We start from the raw sequence: 19258 nt of genomic DNA on the forward strand, positions 1-19258 counted from the left end.
TTTTTTGTTTGGCGCTACAATAAAAGGTAGTTTCGTTTGCCTGAAGAAAGTATGATCACTGCTAATTATTGTGAATTGTCAGCTACAAGGCTTGATAAAAGTTGGCAATCTTTTTAAAACCGCGCGAAATGTAATTCATAAAAAGTGAACTCTTTGTACCGCAACATGTTCAGTAATTTGTTTGTTTTTATTCATCGAACATTTCACGTCGTAACTTTCAATTACTTAGTATTGCACCGTTTAACTTTTCACGCCAAATATTTACGAGTTAAAAATGCTCAGATTTACTAACTCGTCGAACGAGAACGGTTCTATACGTGTAGTTACATCAACAAAACAGCTTAATCGTATCGCGCGATGTAATTGTACGCGCATAATTCTACAACAAAAATAAATGCTCGTTTTAACGCTGTTATCCGCATCTCTTTAATTGGCTCTAACTCTGTTAATCACTTGTGCAACGAAGCCAGTAAATTTCACGATTCATTAGACCTTTTTACATCGTATACCTTGTTAACCATGGCAGCGTATAAACTCTTATACACATACGGTATGACTTCATTTTCGTGCGGTCGATCGTAACTCGTACTTACAACTAAAAGGTCAAGTAGAAATTATAAATTATTGCTAGAGAAAGTTGACTATATTTTCCTCGAATTACAAAGACACGAGTTATATCGAAGAATAAAGTAGTAACTTAAATGCTCGAAGATTTTGATTTGTATTACCTTTCAATTCGACCTAATCAGTTTCCAATTAGTCAACGTAACTTTGTTCCCTCCGTTTCATAAATAAACGTGTTAATTAAAGACAGACGATCGTTAGCTAGACTAGCTGAGAATGATCGCAAAACGAAAGGTTTTCTACCAGTTTTCATGAAAGTTGATCGTACTTTCGAAACTGAACGAAAATCTTCACTTGTGTCACTATCATTTCCAATCGAATCCAATTCACAGTTCATTCATCTTCAATTTATTCGCTCCATCAACTCCGGTAGATTGATTAATTTGTACAAACAGCAACAAACGGTATTCTCCATCTATCATTTAAAAAAGTACTGTTTCCAATCATAAAGACAAATAATGTTACAACCTAATTGGACTAAATCGTTAAAACACTCCGATTTATGTTCGTACGATTTTCAATCGGTACCCAAATTAATTCTCGTCCCTCGCAGTTTACTCATTCTTCTTAACGTTAACGTAACTTCGATTCCTTTTATTTGATAAATAAATAGATCAATTAGAGACCGACGGTCGTTAACTTGGTTGGAATAACACTTGGAAGTCGCGTCGCGAACACGGCGGAGGGGGAAGAAAGGGTAGAAAGTTCGCGAAGATAGATCGAACTCTCAATGGAAGAAAGTATACAGCGCGCGCGAGTATACTTTCGCCGACTCGAAGGGATGCCGCCGCCGTAACGGTGGCCGTTCTTGTCGAAACTTTTTCCACGATGCCTCGAGAAATGAATCACCGTCGCCGTCGTGGCCATTGCCCACGGCTCATTTAACATGCTAAGAGGTACTTTTCGGGGGACGCAATTCCTCCCGGAAGTCGTCCCGGACGCGGAATTCGACCGGCCAAGGGTTTCTATCCGTTTTTCTTTCCGCGCACCCGACGATACTATTCCTCTGGCTTTTCGCTCGCCTACCTCCCAACCCTGTTCCTTTATGTATATACACTTCGTTCGTCAAGAAAAATTAATCTCGAGACATTAAATTTCGTTAACGCGACTGAGGTAAAAATATACAAGAAAATAAGTTAAGAAGTGTATGAAAGATAAAAGAAATGCATAAAAAAGATGTATAAAAATAGGGAAAAATTTATGACAGAAGAACACGATCTTTTATTTATGTACTTTACGAGAAATTACTCGAATCCTTGTAAGTCTCAATTTCTGTAAATCTAATTTTTTAATTGCTCTTTTGAACTTTAATCTTTGGAATTTCTATGAAATTGATTATTTCAATCATTTTATGATGCTCCTATGCTCTCAAACAGATTTGTTCTTTGTCGTTAAGATTAAATTACTTTTTATTTAGAATTTGAAACGAGATCCTTTACATTTATAGAATTCAAAAAAAATTGTGTTTAATTTGGCAATTAGCGGGTCATATTTAGAAATTACAATGGTAAGTACAGCAGTTGCCAACTGTACAATGCAACTTTCGAAATTCACTGATTAATTTATGCTTAATTGTAACTGCATTGTCATCGAGAAAAAATTTTTTGATATTTGAGAGGTACGAATAAATTTCTGTAACAATAGACACGCGTGTGTAAGTCCAAATTTCAGTTTTTTTGCTCCCCGTTCGAATGTTCCAACAGTTAGCTTTTCATTGAAAATTTCTTCGTACATTTCCAACACGTGCTCCTTCTATTCGCGGTTTCACAAAGGTTTGGGTTAGGTAGACATTTTCTGCAGAACTTGCCTGCCGATTTTTTCTATTTTTTTATACCGCTGAACGATCGATAATTAACTCTGGTGTTCGACGAACTAGCGAATGTCTCAGCTCTTCTGTCCTCTCCGCGTGTTGCTTTCTCGTGAACGCGTTGTTCGACGATAAAGACACAAACCGAGCAGAATTTTATGGCGCATTGCATGGTTGAACTCGATGATCGTTTCGTTCTCGTCATGGCGAAATGCAAGTGAAAAAGACTGTTATAAAAGTGGACGGAACATCTTCGAGAAAGTGATGCTGACAATAAAGGAGATACCACAATTGTTGCGAATAAAAAGTGTGAGAAAATTGAATCGTATCGTGCTATTGTGAATTATCATCAAATATCATTCGTTTCTCAGTCTATCGCGAAATATAGTTTCCACCATTTCAAGAAATTAAAATACTTCATTTAACACTTGAACGTTTGGCTCCTTTTGGAATTTTTAATCGAATTTAATTAATTCGGATTTTATCATTAATCTGAATCACAGAGAATGCGAAACGGAAAATGAAATTAAATACCCTAAATGTTTGTAATCCAACGCAAATTACTATAGTTCTATAACGCAATGATATCATCGACAATGCAGTATTTAATCCTTATTTATCATTGCGCGCGTCATTTACGAGCTTTTTTACTTCGCTAAGCGTAAAATTCTCGCCATTCGTTCCCACAATTGAAAAATCGTTCCATTCTAAAGATTTAATAATTCCTAATTTAAAAAGTTTCATTTTAACTGCAATCTCTCTCAAATTTGGCTCTTTTGTGCCGCTGTAATAATGTTGAATATTCACCGTGTAATAACGTTGAACATTCACCGTAATAATCTATGTAACATTGTATAAAATCGTGCATTGTTTCAACATTATAATACATACCTTCGTGCACATACTAATACTGATGTTATATTCACACACTGTTCGCCAAAAGAATTGCAGCAACTAGTAACTGAGGTTGTACAAATCTGGTTTAAATTTAGTTAAAAAATTGTGTTAAAAAAATGGTAATAACTGGTCGTTGAATGTTTGCAGAAAATTCGAATTTTGAAATTTATTTTCTCGTCGACGCTGACAGTCGAAAGCTTCTTGTGCTGAGAATTCCTTGCATATCCTTACGACGAGGTACGGATAAAAAATGCATCGGCAGAAATTATTGCGAGCAGGATGAAAAAAAGAAAAGAGAAAAAGAAAGAAAAAAAGAAAGTCACGATACCGAGAGAGAGGTTAAATCCCCATCGAAACAGATAAATGAACATCGTGCGAAACTGAAGTTTCACACGGTGGCTTCTAAATATTCCACGACGTCGTTCACGACGAAGTTTCCACGGGACGCGCGGGAAAAGTGTCCAACGACGTCGTTTTTAATTCACGACCCTTAAGATAAAGAGCTTTCGCATCCCCACTTTCAATTTATTCCTCATAGCTCAGTTATTCATGGCCGGAAGAAGCTTAAATTATAATTAGAACACGGAAGATCTGGAGTTTCTTCACATTCTTAATAACCTGCTGCATAATGCATACGGTCGCATGTGTGTCACGTGCGCTGCGGGGCCGGGTATAAAAAATTCACCGAAACGACCAGCAGTTTTCTTTGAGCTTCCTTTTTCTATTCCTCCACGTCGCTGTGCTCGCGCAGACTATCCAAGAATTTCTCAAAACCGCCGAAGGGAAACGAACAGAGGCAGTGTATTACGAATTTGAAAATCAACGCCGAGAGGAAGAAATTCACCGGGGTGATCAGCAATTTTCTTTGAGCTTGTTTCCTGTTACGTCCGTGTCCGATGTTCGAGAATAAAAGAAGAAAGAAACGAGAGTGTACGGTATATTTCGCATTTCGAGGTCAACGTTAACGACCAGCGGTTTTCTTCGAGCTTTTTTTCTTCTCCCATTCTACCGAACGAACAACGTATTTCGGATTTGGAGATGGCGCTGTAACGGGAAGAGATTCGCCAAAGTGATCAGCAGTTTTCTTTCAGTCGTCTTTCCTATTCTTCTCTCTTTCTCTCTCTCTCTCTCTCTCTTTGCTCGCGCGGTGCTATCCAAGAATTTTTCAACGCCGAGGCGGGGAAAAAGGAAAGGAAGGCAGGCAGGGACGAGCAGTTTATCTCGAATTTGAGAATGGACGCTAACGCAGAGGCAGACGTTGAATGCGAAAGGGGTGGAGAATCGTTCGGGAATTTTACACGGCAGTTTCGCGAATGGGATTTACATTTTCCGCGGAACACGCTCGTGCTAGCGACGTAGACCGCATTTCGGTGCTTTGCGAGCGGAGCATCGCACCTAAATTAGTTGCGATTCCATTCGGATGCCGCGTTTTCGACTCGCCGTCGTTGATTTCATTAATCATTTCAATTAGAATTAATGGCGGAATTAAGCCAGCTTTGTTCCGTCAACCAAAGCCTGAAGTTCAGAAACTATCAGCCGGTTATTTCATTTGCAAATATAATTGAACACGCGCCTCGCTGAAAACGGGGCCGAGTGGTGACTGACAAACGAGAGATCAGACTATCAAAAACGAGAGAAAAGCGAGATATATTTTTTTGTTTTGAAGTATCGTTTGATATGAACTGCCGTGGAAATACGATATTAAATTTGCTTGTTTATTTATCTGTTTGTTTATTTGTTTATTGAAACGTCTATAGGCGAATGATATGTGAAACGGAGACAATATATAGGAGGAATACATATATATATATATAAAAAAAAAAAAAAAAATCGTAATTGTAAAGAATTGCATTAAATTCTCGATGTTTGTGCAAATATTTTCACGAATAACTGTGAGTAGAAATTAAAATGTTACAACTAGTGCTTCATTTCGGAGATATTTTACATATCTCTGCGCGTTTGAATTTCACAGATATTCGCAGTTTATTTATCACCTTTCTCCAGTTTTATGAAAGAGGTCTCGACAACCAATTTCACAGAACAACTCGACAACTATATAAAACTACGCGGGGCATTCCCAGGACGCTCAAAGCTTTAACCGACCAAGCACTCTTCTTTCGCACCCTAATTTCAACTCTACCCTCGAAACTCATTGCCAGTCACACAGCTGTGAACAACTGTGCCAGCGCGTTTCGTCGCCCGAAGCTCTCAGACTTTGAACTCTCGATATTTTAACGAGAGACGTTTAAACGAAAGGCTTTAATTTCCATCGATCCTTACGCATCCTTACGCAACGTGTCACGCCACAACCTGTCAAAGTTTGAAACGAACTCCATCATTCGAGAGTCTATCCTTCCGTATCGATTGATCCACGTCGGGGAGGGGGAAAAAAAAACAAGGTGATGGAAAAGAGAAAGAAAGAGGAAAAAGGCCGAGGAAAAACCAAGTCCGGTACTCGCGCGAGCGAGTATATCGAAAAGTTTCCAGCGTATCGAACGCCGGAACACAGCTATTGAAACGCTGCGCGCAGCTGGAGGACAGAGGGGTGGTGGGTTCGACGGAAAGGAAAGAAGATAGACGGACAGACAGCGGAGGCAGACGGCCGTCTGCTTTCACCCTCGCCGCAGAAACAAGAGGAGGCACAGCCAAGGTATTCCAGTAATTTCAGTCGTAGGAATATTCATGAGCACAGCCACGGCCGAGTGTACTGTTCTGCTTCTATTCACCGTTGCAGATGGGCCAACCAGGGTCAGAAAGCTTGCTTTACGAAGCAGGAAATCCATGCAGATGAGTAGTAGAGGGAGAGAGAATGAGAGAGAGAAAGAGAGAGTGAGAGAGGGGGGGGGGATAGGGGACTCGTGGCGTTAGAACGTGGCGAAAGAGCAAAAGAGACGAACCGGCCGTGACTAACCGGCCAGCATCCATGCTTCAATTAGCCAAAGTGCAGCGACGAAGTTGCTGCCGTGACATCGAGCATCGCCGGTCGTGAACGGTGTCCTCTTTTTCATCGATCGTTTCGACGAAACGCGGGATTGATTTCTTTATTTCTTTTTTTCCTTTTTTTTTAATAATCAAAAGCATACACGGACGTATCCGTGCAATTTAAACACTGGAGAAGCGTGTCTCGGTCTTCTTGCGAGCCATTGTACAAACTGTTGCATTCGCGTCGAAAAATCGAAAATATCCCTTCAATCCTTTTAGTTAATCCTTTTAGTTAAAATAGGTTTGATAAAAATAATATTGATAGTGATAACAAATGATCTACGACGATAAAGAAATTAAAGAAATTATAGAAAGATATGAAGAAATTAATATATAAAGAAGTATATAAAGATATATAAAGAAATTAAAGAAACTAAAGAAAGATAAATTTAGAAATTAAAGAAAGAAATTATGAGGATAAAAAAAACTTATCAATTTCGAGCACAATTATTCGTGTCATATCGTTCTCGATCTTTCACGCAAATGTAATAGTGGTTCAGCGAAAAAAGGGTGGAGACATTGTGAACGGAAACGAAGAACGGAAGAATAGTTCGCTGATAAGCTAACGAATAAACGAAAATCGTAGTAGAGCAGAGTTTCTATTCTTTGCGAGAAGATTTTTGCAAAGATGCATTTTACGACAACTGCGAGCAGGAATATCAAGATAAAGTGTTTTTACAGTGATTTCTAATATCTCCAAGATCTACGATAGAACTTCGTTTATTGGTAGGAAATTTTAGTCAGGCCGTGACTCGATGAAATGAACTCCTTTAGATTGAATCTCGTTATCTGAATAATCTGGATCTTAATATTTGAACGAAAAATCAAGAGAGCCGATGGACTCTCTGCTATTATGCGAATTCCAGATATATATGAACTGTTTGTCCTCCTGAAATGAAGCTCTAGCGGCGCTTAAAATCGAGGTCAATCTTTCTTGCTTTCCTGCTCAACATACTGCGTTTATTATACGACCAAATACTTTGTCGTACGGTTCTAATAATCTTCGTTACTATTGCAACCCCTTAATCATTTTTGGTATTGTGATACTTTCTCAAAAATCACAAATGTATGATTAATCACAGTTACGTTAAACTTTAAATTTTTAACAAATTCTAATATTTTTCGTCGCGAAAGTCTCGGAATTCAAAGTTTTATAAAATGACGAAAGAAAATGGTACAGGAAGTTTCAAATGGGAAACTTTGCTCTTCAAGACTGTGCTGGAATTAGTCTAGTAGAAAAAAATCTTTTACAATATTTTTACAAGACATTCGAATTTTTACAATCCTCTTGGAGCAAAGTACACCCACTTTTGCGCTGTTAATGTCTCTGAAAGAAACTAACTCGAGATTATCAAAGTAGAGATTTCATGCTTTGAAACGAGCCCAAGTGGATCGTACAATTTCTTCTCACGAAGTGAAAACTGTTGTAACAGTCTAAAATCTCGACGAAGTTTCTATCGGATGTTTTGTCAAATAGTTTTGCGACCGGTGTATCGGTGTGCATTATTAATCTTAATATAATTAAATTATACATCAACAAAATCATTTTGTTCGAAATGAGCAAGTCTCTGGTGATTTGCGAACAGGGATGTATTTCCTTTCTGCAAACGTTGGAACACAATTCCAGCCATCAGCGAGAAGAATGTTTTAACGAAGGCAGAGACGATGAAATCGTCTGAGGATCGTCTTAACGCTTTGAAATTGAGAAACCGTGAATACGAATTTCTATCTATCTGTTCGCTCGTTCATCCATTTCCCTATTTGTCTATTTGTCTCAACCCCTTTCTCTCTCCCTTTGTGTCTATCTTGACGCAACGAGTCACATTGTCACGTTGCGAATATCCAGTTTCGATGAATGGAGGCCGCTGTTTGCCCGGGGAACGCGTGGAAACGAGTAAATCAAAAAACGTCGCGAGTGTTGCCGCGAATCGACGCGAAAAAGCCGAATGTTTCGATCCGATCCGGCTCGTAAACACGAAAAAAATGGCCATAAATAATAATAGAGGATGAAAAAAATAAAAAAAAAAAAATGAAGGCGCAGAGGGCAACGCTGGTCGCTTAGCGAATTTTGTCAGCAACGGGCATTGATGTCTCATCAAACGGATAAAGGATGGCGGCGCGAAAATACAAGGGACGCTATATTTCGTTCGGTCGCGTACATCCTTTAATAAACGCGTGACATAATCCGAAGCGAGGGAATGAGCTTTTCAAATGAAATTAAAATCACGTTAAAAAAAGAAAGAGGTCGAATTGAACGTTACATATTATGAATTATTCAGAACAAAACACAGTGCATTACACGGTCAATTATATCTTGTGTGAATGGTCACGTTAGAATGATATAAAATATTAAAGATTCGCAAATTTTTAAAAATACAATATAACGAATAGTTGCAAGGCAATTGCAGTTGCAAAATTTCGTTGAACGCTAAAAAAAAGGAAACCTGCAAATTTTTAAAAAACACGATTACATCGAGATTGAGCATCAAACACTGCGTTTAACGATTTAAAACAATGTGACACGCCACAGCTGTCAGTGGTATCTTGTACAAAAGATGAGTGTTTGATATCGATTACCCACTCCCTGACGAGACTATTCGCCCTTCCCGACAAATTACTGGAATGGCCAGTGATTACAGCGGCGTATAAACTTGATAAACATATCAACCCTTTCATTGTTTGTAACAGCCATTGTGACATGATTGCCAAGCGGAATAAATTAACCAGCGAGAACCAAATTCGGCTACGCGATATTGTGCGTGGTCTGGACTTCATGTTCGATCGTTCGAACACTCGTTTTAATAATCCCCCTCTCGCCCCCTCCATCCTCTTCCCTGCCCCACCCCCCCTCCCCCTCTGTTCCCTCCGCCCGGTAAACGTAAAATATCGATTCCCAGACAATTCACCGGCCGAACGTTATAGAGGAAAGCGCAAATACCTTACCGAAATAAATTCCCGTTAAAAAGGATTTTCCCGCAGGTATATCGATATTTTAATTTTCCAGCGAGTTCACCGTGGTGCTACACGCACCACGGCCCCGTTGTTATTACGTACACGCAACCAGCCTGGCCAACCGTTTCATTCGATCGCCTTAATGAAGTTCCACTTAAGATAGAAACACGCCGCGACGACAACATAATTTAACAGGAATTACGCAAGATTACATCGTTTAGCTACACGCTGAGATATTTTCGCAGTTAACAAGACACAAAGCTCTGCACGGGCTTCGCCGGCGCAATGGGAGAGGCGGGTGAGAAAGAGGCAGGAAGTAGAGGAAAGAGAGAGAGAGAGAGAGAGAGAGAGAGAGAGAGAGAGAGAGAGAGATAGGTTACGCTGTCGGAACCGAAGGGTGAATTCACGAGCGACAAAAGAATCGCGCGTACGCGCCGTCACGACACAGGAGAATTAACGAAATTGTTTGCGAATTTTTGTTGCAGGTCGACCCATGGTTCATCCACCGAGTCAAACAGTCACGGCGAAAGAGGGCGAATCGCTGGTTATCGTGGTGGAATTTTGCGCGGAGCCGAAGTACACCAAGGTGCTCTGGATGTCCGAGAAAAATGTGTACGTACCTGGCGCAGAGACCAGAGACGGTGTACAAGCGCTCGCTATTGAGGTACGTTTCTTGAACTCCTTTTTCCTTTTCTTTTTCTTTTTCTTTTTTCTTTTTTTTTTTTTGGTAATTTTCAATTCGTTATACGCGAAAAATTGAAAACGATATTTGTTTAATACACCTCGAAATTCTACCACTGAAACACAGGTTTATTCGTTTTTGCTCTTTGTGACTTTTAATCAATTTTCATTCAGTTTTGTTGCGTATTCGCAAAATCGAGAAGGCAGCAGCTTTTGTACGGTATATTTTGAACATTTCCCTTACTTTTGAAATACATTTTTGGCTCTCGTTTCTTGCTTTTTCAATTAATTTTCGTTCAGTTTTGTTGCACAGTATGCGGAAAATTGGAAACGATAATGGCTCTTGTATTTCGGGATACTCTTCCTCCGTATCGAAGTACGCTTCTGGTTCGCGTTCCCCGCGAGTTTCAGGAAATTTTTATTCACTCCTGTTGTGCACGGAATATATCGAGCGTAAAAATTGCTCATACACTTGGAATATTTTCCTTGCCGGTGAAATACGTTTCCGACCTTTGTTTCTTGCTCTTTTGGTCATTTATTTTTTCCTTTTTTTCGTTTAATCTCATTGTTCGCGAAGGAACTGAAGACGACGATTGTTAACAATCTCGTTTTACAGGTGCACGCAAGTACGCGTTCGTTAATTCACGAGCCCCGTCTTTCCTCTTACCCTTCTCGATCCGCGCTCGCGTATCTTTCCTACGTGTACCTTGCAGTTCGGTCTTCAATTCCCTTATTTAAAGACTTCTTTCCTCTCGCAATCCTTTCTCTCCCCCCTCCCATCCGTCTTTAATTTCCATTTAAGGATCCCTCGTTTACGCGATTCATCTTCTTTCCTCGGTAATCTCATTGGGAGTCGGGCCTTTAATTTCCACTCGTGAAACCCTTAACCCGGTACCGAACGTTGCCTGTGTAGCTCCGTTAACAGCGATCCCGCTAACAACCGGAAAAGCAAACAAAGAACAGCTCCTTCGGGTCAGATACTCGGCGCGCAGAGTCTCGACTTTCGTACAACACTTCGACTCGCCAATGTTCGTTCCGAAACAGATAGCAGAGATAGCATTCATCTCGGTCAGATACGACTCGTTTTACGCGAGACAAGAAGAGAAAAGAGAGAGAGAGAGAGGGGGGACGGGGAAGAAATTCGCGTTCGAGAACGCAGGAATTCTCGTAACGGCGCGAACGAAGTCTCGCTTTTCAACCGGGTCAACGAAGGAGGCCATCCGCAATTTAACTTTGAAGATGGTCGCGAGCCTCGGCAACCGGGCGATTCCCTCCCGCCCCTCCCGACAACAGGAATAACAAGAAATTCTCGCGAGCACGCGAGAGAATTATACTTTTATCGCGGGGCGACAAACGAACGGTGGTTTCGTGATTTCTTCTCGACGAAATGTACGCCGATGAAAGACTAAAGGGAGGAAATAAGAAAAAAGACAGACAGAGAGAGGGAGAGAAACTGAGCGCCGGAGAGGAAGAACGCTGGTCGCAAACTGTGAAAATATGGGAGAACGAGGAGGAATGAAACGGGATTCGTACGTGGTGCTTGAGCTTATTTCGTTGCCGTGCGACATCGTCCACTTTCGTTTCCTCTCTTTTCTCTCTTACCATTTTATTTTCTGTTTTAAACAGAGTCTAAATACAAAAGACAGATTAAATTTTTTTTTTTTTTTTTTTGAGGAATAACGCGTAGAACCGAATATATATGTATATACATACATATAAAGAGAGGGATTGGTAACTAGCGATGAAAATAAAGTAGAAAAGAAGGAACCTGCGAGGCGTAGTTTTACCGGATTTTACCGGATGCACCTGTTTTCACTAACTTTTAATCCCTTTTGTTCGACGCGGCGATGTTCTTAATTCGTCAAGGATGGCAAAAGAAATAAAGAAAAAAAAAAAAGGAAAGAGAGAAACGCGATTATCTTTGTCCATTTCCCTACCTTCATCGGGAAAATTACGGATTTTATCACGAGGGATCATTCATTAAGACAGGCGGGAAGGGGAGAAAGGAAGGAGAAGAAAGGAATGGCATTTCCTTTAAAGCGTTTAAGCTCTCGCGCGCCGTTTCGCTTATTCTTGCATTATTCCGTTTCCGAGCTTGAAACATGCACGAGGTCTTCGTCTACGCTCGAACAGTCATTCCGTGCTCCATTCGACGGGAATATCGTTTCCTCCAAGAGGGATTAATCACGGGCTTTTCCCCGTCCGCCCTGGAAAACAGACGGCCGTCGTTCGAAAACTGAACGATGTTTCCCCTGTTGCATTAGTTAGAACATCGATTATTCGCTGTGTGTCACGAAACGATGTTCGATTTCTACTCCTCGTGTCCCTCTACGCGTTTGTTAATTACCTGGAAATCACGCCTTGCCGCGACCTCGATGTTTACTCGTCGATAGCCACGAAACTTCGTTCGAGTAATGGAACTGCGTTTCTTTCGAAACACAGTACGTACGTGCAACACGAAACTCCGTTTTATCCGACGGACCTCGTTTCGTACGGCGAGATTTGAAATTCGAATAGCTGGAAAGTTTGAAATCATGAAATTTACGAGAAGGATTTTTAGTAATCCAAGATTTCGCGAATAGAACGTTTCGCTATTTTAACGTGACGTAAGACGATAATAATTCCTGGCCGAGATTCTGAGAACACGTTCGAAATTTGACTGGGAACTTCGCTGATCTGAGTTTTCTACAAACACGAAAAGTAACTAAGTTCTATTTCAAATTGCTCTTTTAAAATACATTCCGAGGTAATCTTCCTCTCTTACAAAGCAAACCGTTAAAACTGCTACACTTTCAGTGAATTACACGAGAACAAAGATTTTCAATGCGTTGGCGCAACTACAGATACGAAGTGCGTGTTAATTTCACAGAGAAAGCAGAAGGGTGGAGGAGGGGGAGGGTTAACTCACAAACGGAAGTATAATTATCCCGAGAACGCGCGGCAACCGGGAAACATAAAAATTTCGCCAACGTGTTTTTCAATTTATCCGAACGAGCGCGTCGCGCGTCGGGGAGAGCTGCCGGCGTGATTACGTAGCACGCGGTAGTCAGCCAGCGGGAACGGGGAACGAGAGGGTAGCTTATTAATTTTTCGTCGGTGGAAGTTCGTCCGGGATAGCTGGTAGCCGATATCGGCATGGTGCGAGGCATTCAAAACAGAATCTGGGTCAAAATAACTACGCTCGCCGCAACACGTGCACCCGGTCTGAGTTTCATCGTTCACCGTCAGTCCCTCTCTCTCTCTCTCTCTCTCTTGGTAACCCTCGCCGAGGAGCTGCAATTCCACGAATTAATTACCCCGCTGTTGCAGCCCTGGATAACAAGGGATATAGAGAGCGCAGGATGGACGGAGGGATAGACAGAGGCAGCCAGGATAAATCACGTACTAACTATACTATCAGTCGTGCTTTCGACGAATGCCGCAGAAATTTCACTTTGAGTTGCGCCTCGGACGGAAAGTTTCTCGATGAAATTTCCCGTTCGACCTCCCTCCCCCTCCTTGCCCCTCCGCGCTTCGCTGCGAACAAAAGCAGCGAGAGGTGTGTTTCGCGACGAGACGCGACACCACGAGTCACAACGCCCCCGATGTGTTTGCACGCGGCTGACAATCAGCGGAACAGAGAGAGAGAGAGAGAGAGAGAGGAAACGCTCGGAAAGGTCGACATCGTCACGCGACACCGTTTCTAAGCTGTTTGCAGACGAAGCAACGAGAGAAAGAAGTTTTTTTCACGACGAGACGCAAGCAATGGAGTTCCGGTATTGCCACCTTGTTCTCACGTGTCCGAGTGTTCAGTTCAGAACGGAGAATGAAGAGGATCTTGAATGGGAGTTGCTCTCGGACGGATCGGACGTTGACGAGTGCATTAGGGACGTCCGTTCGTTCGTAACTTCGTGGATATTGTCCCGGGTGAAATTTTATCTTGCGGGCATTTCGTTTCAGTCAATAGTTTCGACAGTTTACGGGTAATTTAATCGTTGGTAATTATACACGGATAGGATTAATTTTCTGCCTTGATTATCACCAACATTATCTACAACAATTTGAAACAGGCGGTTCCGTTATGGATCTACAGAACGTGATTTTTGCGATTTATAAAGAAAGGATGAGTAATTAGGAGTCTGCAGAAAGTAAGAAATATCGAACGTTTAACTTGTCGTAAGACGTAACGATCGTTATGGCGTCGAAGATCAAACACGCTGAAGCTACACGACCTCTACAAAAATGGGAAAAATTGTCAAGATAAAATCCAACGTCGTTGGAACACTCGTTTCGTAACTACAGCAGAAAGAATCAAAAGGACTCGATTGCACAGTTAAAATTAACTAGGAAAAAAATGACAAAGAAAATGTTGCATCGGCCATTAATTAATATCCAGTGTTCTACGTACATTATGAAATTCATTGTATTACGTAATAAATGTACAAGATCACAATGCAGAGCAACGATTCTGAAAGCAACGTTGAAACGACGATTTCCCCGGTAATTAAATAAAACTGTTCGATGGAAGTAGAATGGTACCTCGGCGTGCTTCATTTATCGCCAATTACTCAAACAGTGGCAGAAGGATGGAAACGTAAATCACGTAGAGCACAGGCTCGTGCGCTCGTGGACTCGTCAGGGAACGGCACAAAGAGGGAAACTGGAGAAAGGTAACCGGAGAGAAAGAGGAAAGCACGGAAAGAACGGAGAACGCGAGGAATTTGGCGGACGGTGTGGCGTGCCGGTGAAACTGAGGAAACGGCGAGAATGAAACGCGAGGTTAAATGGAGCAGGAAACTGCTGCGACTGGTTGCACGCGAAAAATTCGCGAGACTACGGAACGACGTCTGGTTCGAATTCGGTGGAGGAGTTGCGAGTCCGCGGAGACGAGCGGAATCGAATTCAATTACGTAAACGTATTTCTCCATTGGACGGGAGTGGTTTGCTAAACGAAGGGAACGCGAATTGATAAAATGGATGTCATCCGGTATATATCTAATTGAATCGGCCAAGAGCAGCGTAAGTTCGAAGTTAAATGTTTTAGAAGAATTTCAAAAAACTGGAATTTAAACGCGTACGGTAGACCAAAAGGATTGAAGCGATTCGTTCAGTTTAACAAACGCAGAAACGATATTAATTTTTATCGATAAGTTCATCCTTGGAAAGCTACTGCTGATTAACAACAAGTTTTCGTTAAATAATTTTCATTTCAACTACATGATCGAAGTCGTCGCGTTGTTTTGCTTTTTCAATTTCCTCGTTGAAAAGTAACCTGAGTTCAAAGAAGGTACAAGCCTGATGATCTCGTTTTAATTATTAGAGATTTACGGACGAAATTCAATCACAAGCGGATTTATTAATCTAGATTAGCTTAATCGTATTTAAATTGAAATACTATGGAATCAATACAACAATCGATGCCAGCTCCTGTTCTTGTAGTGGTCTCCGATTCTGTTACATCGTCCCTTCTTTTTCACGTTTCTCTTTAATTGTTTTACACGATTCGACTCGCAACACTGTAATTTAATTTCACTTTACGCATACGAAATTAATTTGAAAATCGGGCATCGCGCGATATGATTTCATACGTTTATTTCACTTAAACGTTTCCCCCACTGCTCGTCAGAAATGAATTACCAGAATCACACGACTCTCCCCTTTGATTTCAATACGTTCGATCGGAGACTGTTTTTTCGCTAATTAAACGCGTGTAAAGATAATCAGTGTAATTAACGTGGCTGAATAATACAAGGAAATCGTTTAAACCGCGCGTAATAATCGCGGTTGTCTTCCTTTTCTCGCCTCCAATCTGCATTCACCCGTTCGTGAATTTTATTCCGCTTTTGCCCCTCGTGTCTTTATCAATTTACTTCGAGTCGACGACTCGAAACCGCGCCGATTTAATACGACCGATTCTATCGGGCGGCGTAGAAAAAGCCGAGAGAGACGAGGATTGAGAAAGAAGAGGAACTGTCCTGCGAAAAGAGCAGAAGAAGCTGCAGTTCAACTCGGCGGATAAAGGAAGAAAAAGCGGTAGGAAATCGGAGGTGATACGGGAAACTATTCGAGCGAGAACGCGCCACTATGCAGGAAGTTTTCAGTTTCCCGCGCGGAAGTTGCCACGCAAAAGTTTAATCGCAGGATTCGCTAAGCGGAATCGCGGCAGATAAGAAACGCGATATCGGCGAATCGGCATTATCGAATTCACGAGTTAATGAGCGTCACTCAGATAAAAAGGTCGCCGAAATCGAACCGCTTCGAAACTCTCGCTTAAATATCGCATTCTGCCTTTACGAGCAGAATGCTAGGAAGAGTCTGTTCCTGCATTCATCTGCGTTTAAACCGGTTTTCTTCCCTGTTTCGAACATTTTATTTTATTTTGTTTTCCGTTCAACTTAAATGTTATTCAGAATTGAATTAATCCAATGGGGAAATGTAAAGCATTTAATATAAACAATAACATTTTGTTCAGCTGACACAATCAGGCTCAAGTGATGTTTTGCTATCCTGGTTCACATTACCACATTAATTAATTACTAATAATTCAATCCCAATAAATTAGGCATGAGGAAAAATTTTAGAATAATGTTCTTCAACCCTTGGGTATTACATTTACTTTATATTACACTTTTATTTTATATTTTTCGCTATAGTTCCAATAGCATGTTTATATCTGTCAATAGTTTAAAACCTGTGAAATTTTCTAAAACAGATATATTTCTTATCGCCATGTATCTAAAATCAAAGGGATACTTTGAAATTAAGTTTCAATCTTAATATTTAAAAATAACCCCTAAAAATAACGTTCGTGCATTATGGGTCAAATACTTGCGATAGTTTAACTTTTACTTTTATTTTATTTTCAAATTGATTAACAAAATCAAGTCGTATATATATAATAAAAGGAGTAATATAATAATAATAATGTAATATATATATATATATATATATTAGGAGTTAAATTAATTATTATTATATATATAGGAATGGTAATATATATATATATATATATATAAAATAAAAGGAGTTAAATTAAGGCAAGTATTTGCCGAGTAAACTTTCACCTTCGCCATTCGCATCCGCGCGAGAAAACCAGAAGCATATTTCACCGGGAATGGAAGGAGAAAAAAATCGGTAACCCCGAACTACCCTTGACCCACTCTGTCGTCGATTTCCCTCTCGAAAACTTCCTGAACAGTAACAATTCCGTGAAACTCCTCGGCCAGATAAATTATCCTTTATAACCCCGTGGGCCGGCCGGGGTGCCTAGTAAACCCTTTAAACCTGTCGTGCGAATCGGGTCACGAGTGCTTGACAAACTTGGGGAACACCGGTATCGAATTCATTAACGACGCACGTCTCTCGTTGTTTGCCTTTCAGGACGGTGGCACGGAGTCCTGTTACAGAACGGTGCTGAGCTTCAACGCAATCCAATGGTCTCACGCCGGCGAATGGCTGCTGCTGGTTCGCTCCTCGGAAGGGATCTCGGACGCTTCCGTTTCGTTGTACGTGACGCGCGCCTCCGGCTACAGTCACGCTCACTTCCGGTCACCGAGCCTCACCTATCTGTCGATGTGTCTGGCTTTGGTCATCCTGCAGGAGCATCGTCGCTGAGAGACATCGTCGGGACTAACGTCGAGAGTATCGCCTGTGAGGAGCCGAAGAAGTGGCTTCGAACTTGATTTGGAAAAAAAGAAAGAAGGGAGAAAAATATATATATATATATGTATATGTATATGTATATGTATATCGCGTTAACTTCTCTCCCCGATTAGACGATGAGAGAACAAGGGGGGGGAAGAAAGTCAAAGTTCCATCGGCATTTCCGGCACGTTCGACGATTGTAAATACAAAAGTACTATTATAAATTTCAAACAAAGAGAGGGGCGAGGTGAAGACGAGAAGGGCAGGAATGCGAAGAAATCGTTTCGCATTAGCGTTGTTCTTGACGCGAGGCGAGACTCGATGACGATGCAACGAGAGAACCCTGTTTATTATGTATCGAAAAAGGGGTGAGAGCGCGCTTAAACGAGAAAGCCTTTTATCGACGCTGTCGTTGTCGATGGACGATGCAGAGCTTCCGGCGACGACGATAATCCGGCCTCGACGTTCCTTAATCATGGATCTCGTTGCTAGATTCGTTTTCTTTTTTTCACTTGTCTCTTTTCCTTCCTCTTTTCGTTTGTTTGTACTCTCTTTTTCCTGTTCTGGCCTCCTTCTTTTCGGATCTTCTTGTCGAAGGATTTTCGAGATGATGAACGACTCTAGTTGGAGATTGACGGATCGAAATGGATTTATTTTTCTTTTTTCTCTTTCATTTTATCCTTGTCATTAGTAACGAAAAGAAATTCCCATTGTGCAGTGTGGAATGAAAAGAACGGCGCGCATCTTTTCGTGCGTGTGTTCGATATATATATATCGGAGTCCGCGGCTCGAATCTGGGACTACGACGTAGCCAAATGTCTTTCTCTGGCCTTAAATGGAGAAACGGCGCAGCCGAAATATCGGAGAATACGGTTATTGCGTAGGGGAGAGCTTTGCGAACCAAATCGTCGTGAGATCTCGACTGCGAGTCGCCCGATTTTCTCGCAGCGATTTTCTCGATTAAGCTTAATGAAACGGAATATTCGACGAGGTTACGCGTAACGAGCAGCACGTGTAAATATTTGTATAGTTTATTTGTAAAGAAACTGAGTGGCATGCGAATGTGAGAGGGTAGAGAAGAAACGAAACAAAAGAACAAACGAACGACCGGAAGAGTGCGACGAAGTGGAAGATGTGTAAAAGACGCGTCGAACAAGAGACCAATTTTTACATTCGGGTTCGCAAGAACGTCGACGGCTGAACGTCGATGTATACAATACGATAAACCGTTCGTTCCAATTGTGCGTAATTGTTAGTTAGGGCGTAACGTGAACCAAAGAAACTAACTATTGCGTCGCGAGGCGCAAGAACGATGGAAACGATGGGATTAACTAACGTGCATGGCTAAGGAAACGAAGTAACGAAATGAATTAAACGAAACACAAGAAGTATTCCATAAAAATAACAAAAAAAAAAAAGGAAAAAAAAAGAAAATAGGAACATTAAGGGAATAAAAAAAAAAAGATACACTGTTGTATATTATTTTAGGTAAGTAGCATTAAAACGAAACAAACAAAAATGAAAAAAAGAATAGCGTGTATATAGTGATTGTAAAATGCATAGGCTATCGTACAACCGCGAGGGCTATGCATGACGAATTATACAGTGACGCTGTTAGAGATATATTTATTATTCGTTGATATATTTTTATAAAGTTTTATTTAGCCATAAGTTCTCGTTCGCCTTCCCCCT

The 19258-nt window shown here is 41.0% G+C and overlaps 1 protein-coding gene across 1 annotated transcript in view; it reads left to right on the forward strand.

The window, feature by feature from the left end:
• Positions 1-18915, forward strand: part of LOC122534291 (B-cell receptor CD22) — a 289325-nt gene extending 270410 nt beyond the window's left edge. The window contains exons 8-9 of the mRNA XM_043664794.1: positions 9748-9926; positions 17303-18915. Coding sequence (XP_043520729.1) covers positions 9748-9926; positions 17303-17536 — 413 coding nt within the window. The 3' untranslated portion in view covers positions 17537-18915. The remainder of the gene's footprint in view (positions 1-9747; positions 9927-17302) is intronic.
• Positions 18916-19258: the final 343 nt, after the last annotated feature.

This window comes from Frieseomelitta varia, unplaced genomic scaffold (genome assembly GCF_011392965.1).
Source record: "Frieseomelitta varia isolate USP_RPSP 00005682 unplaced genomic scaffold, Fvar_1.2 scaffold_582, whole genome shotgun sequence".
NCBI lineage: Eukaryota > Metazoa > Arthropoda > Insecta > Hymenoptera > Apidae > Frieseomelitta > Frieseomelitta varia.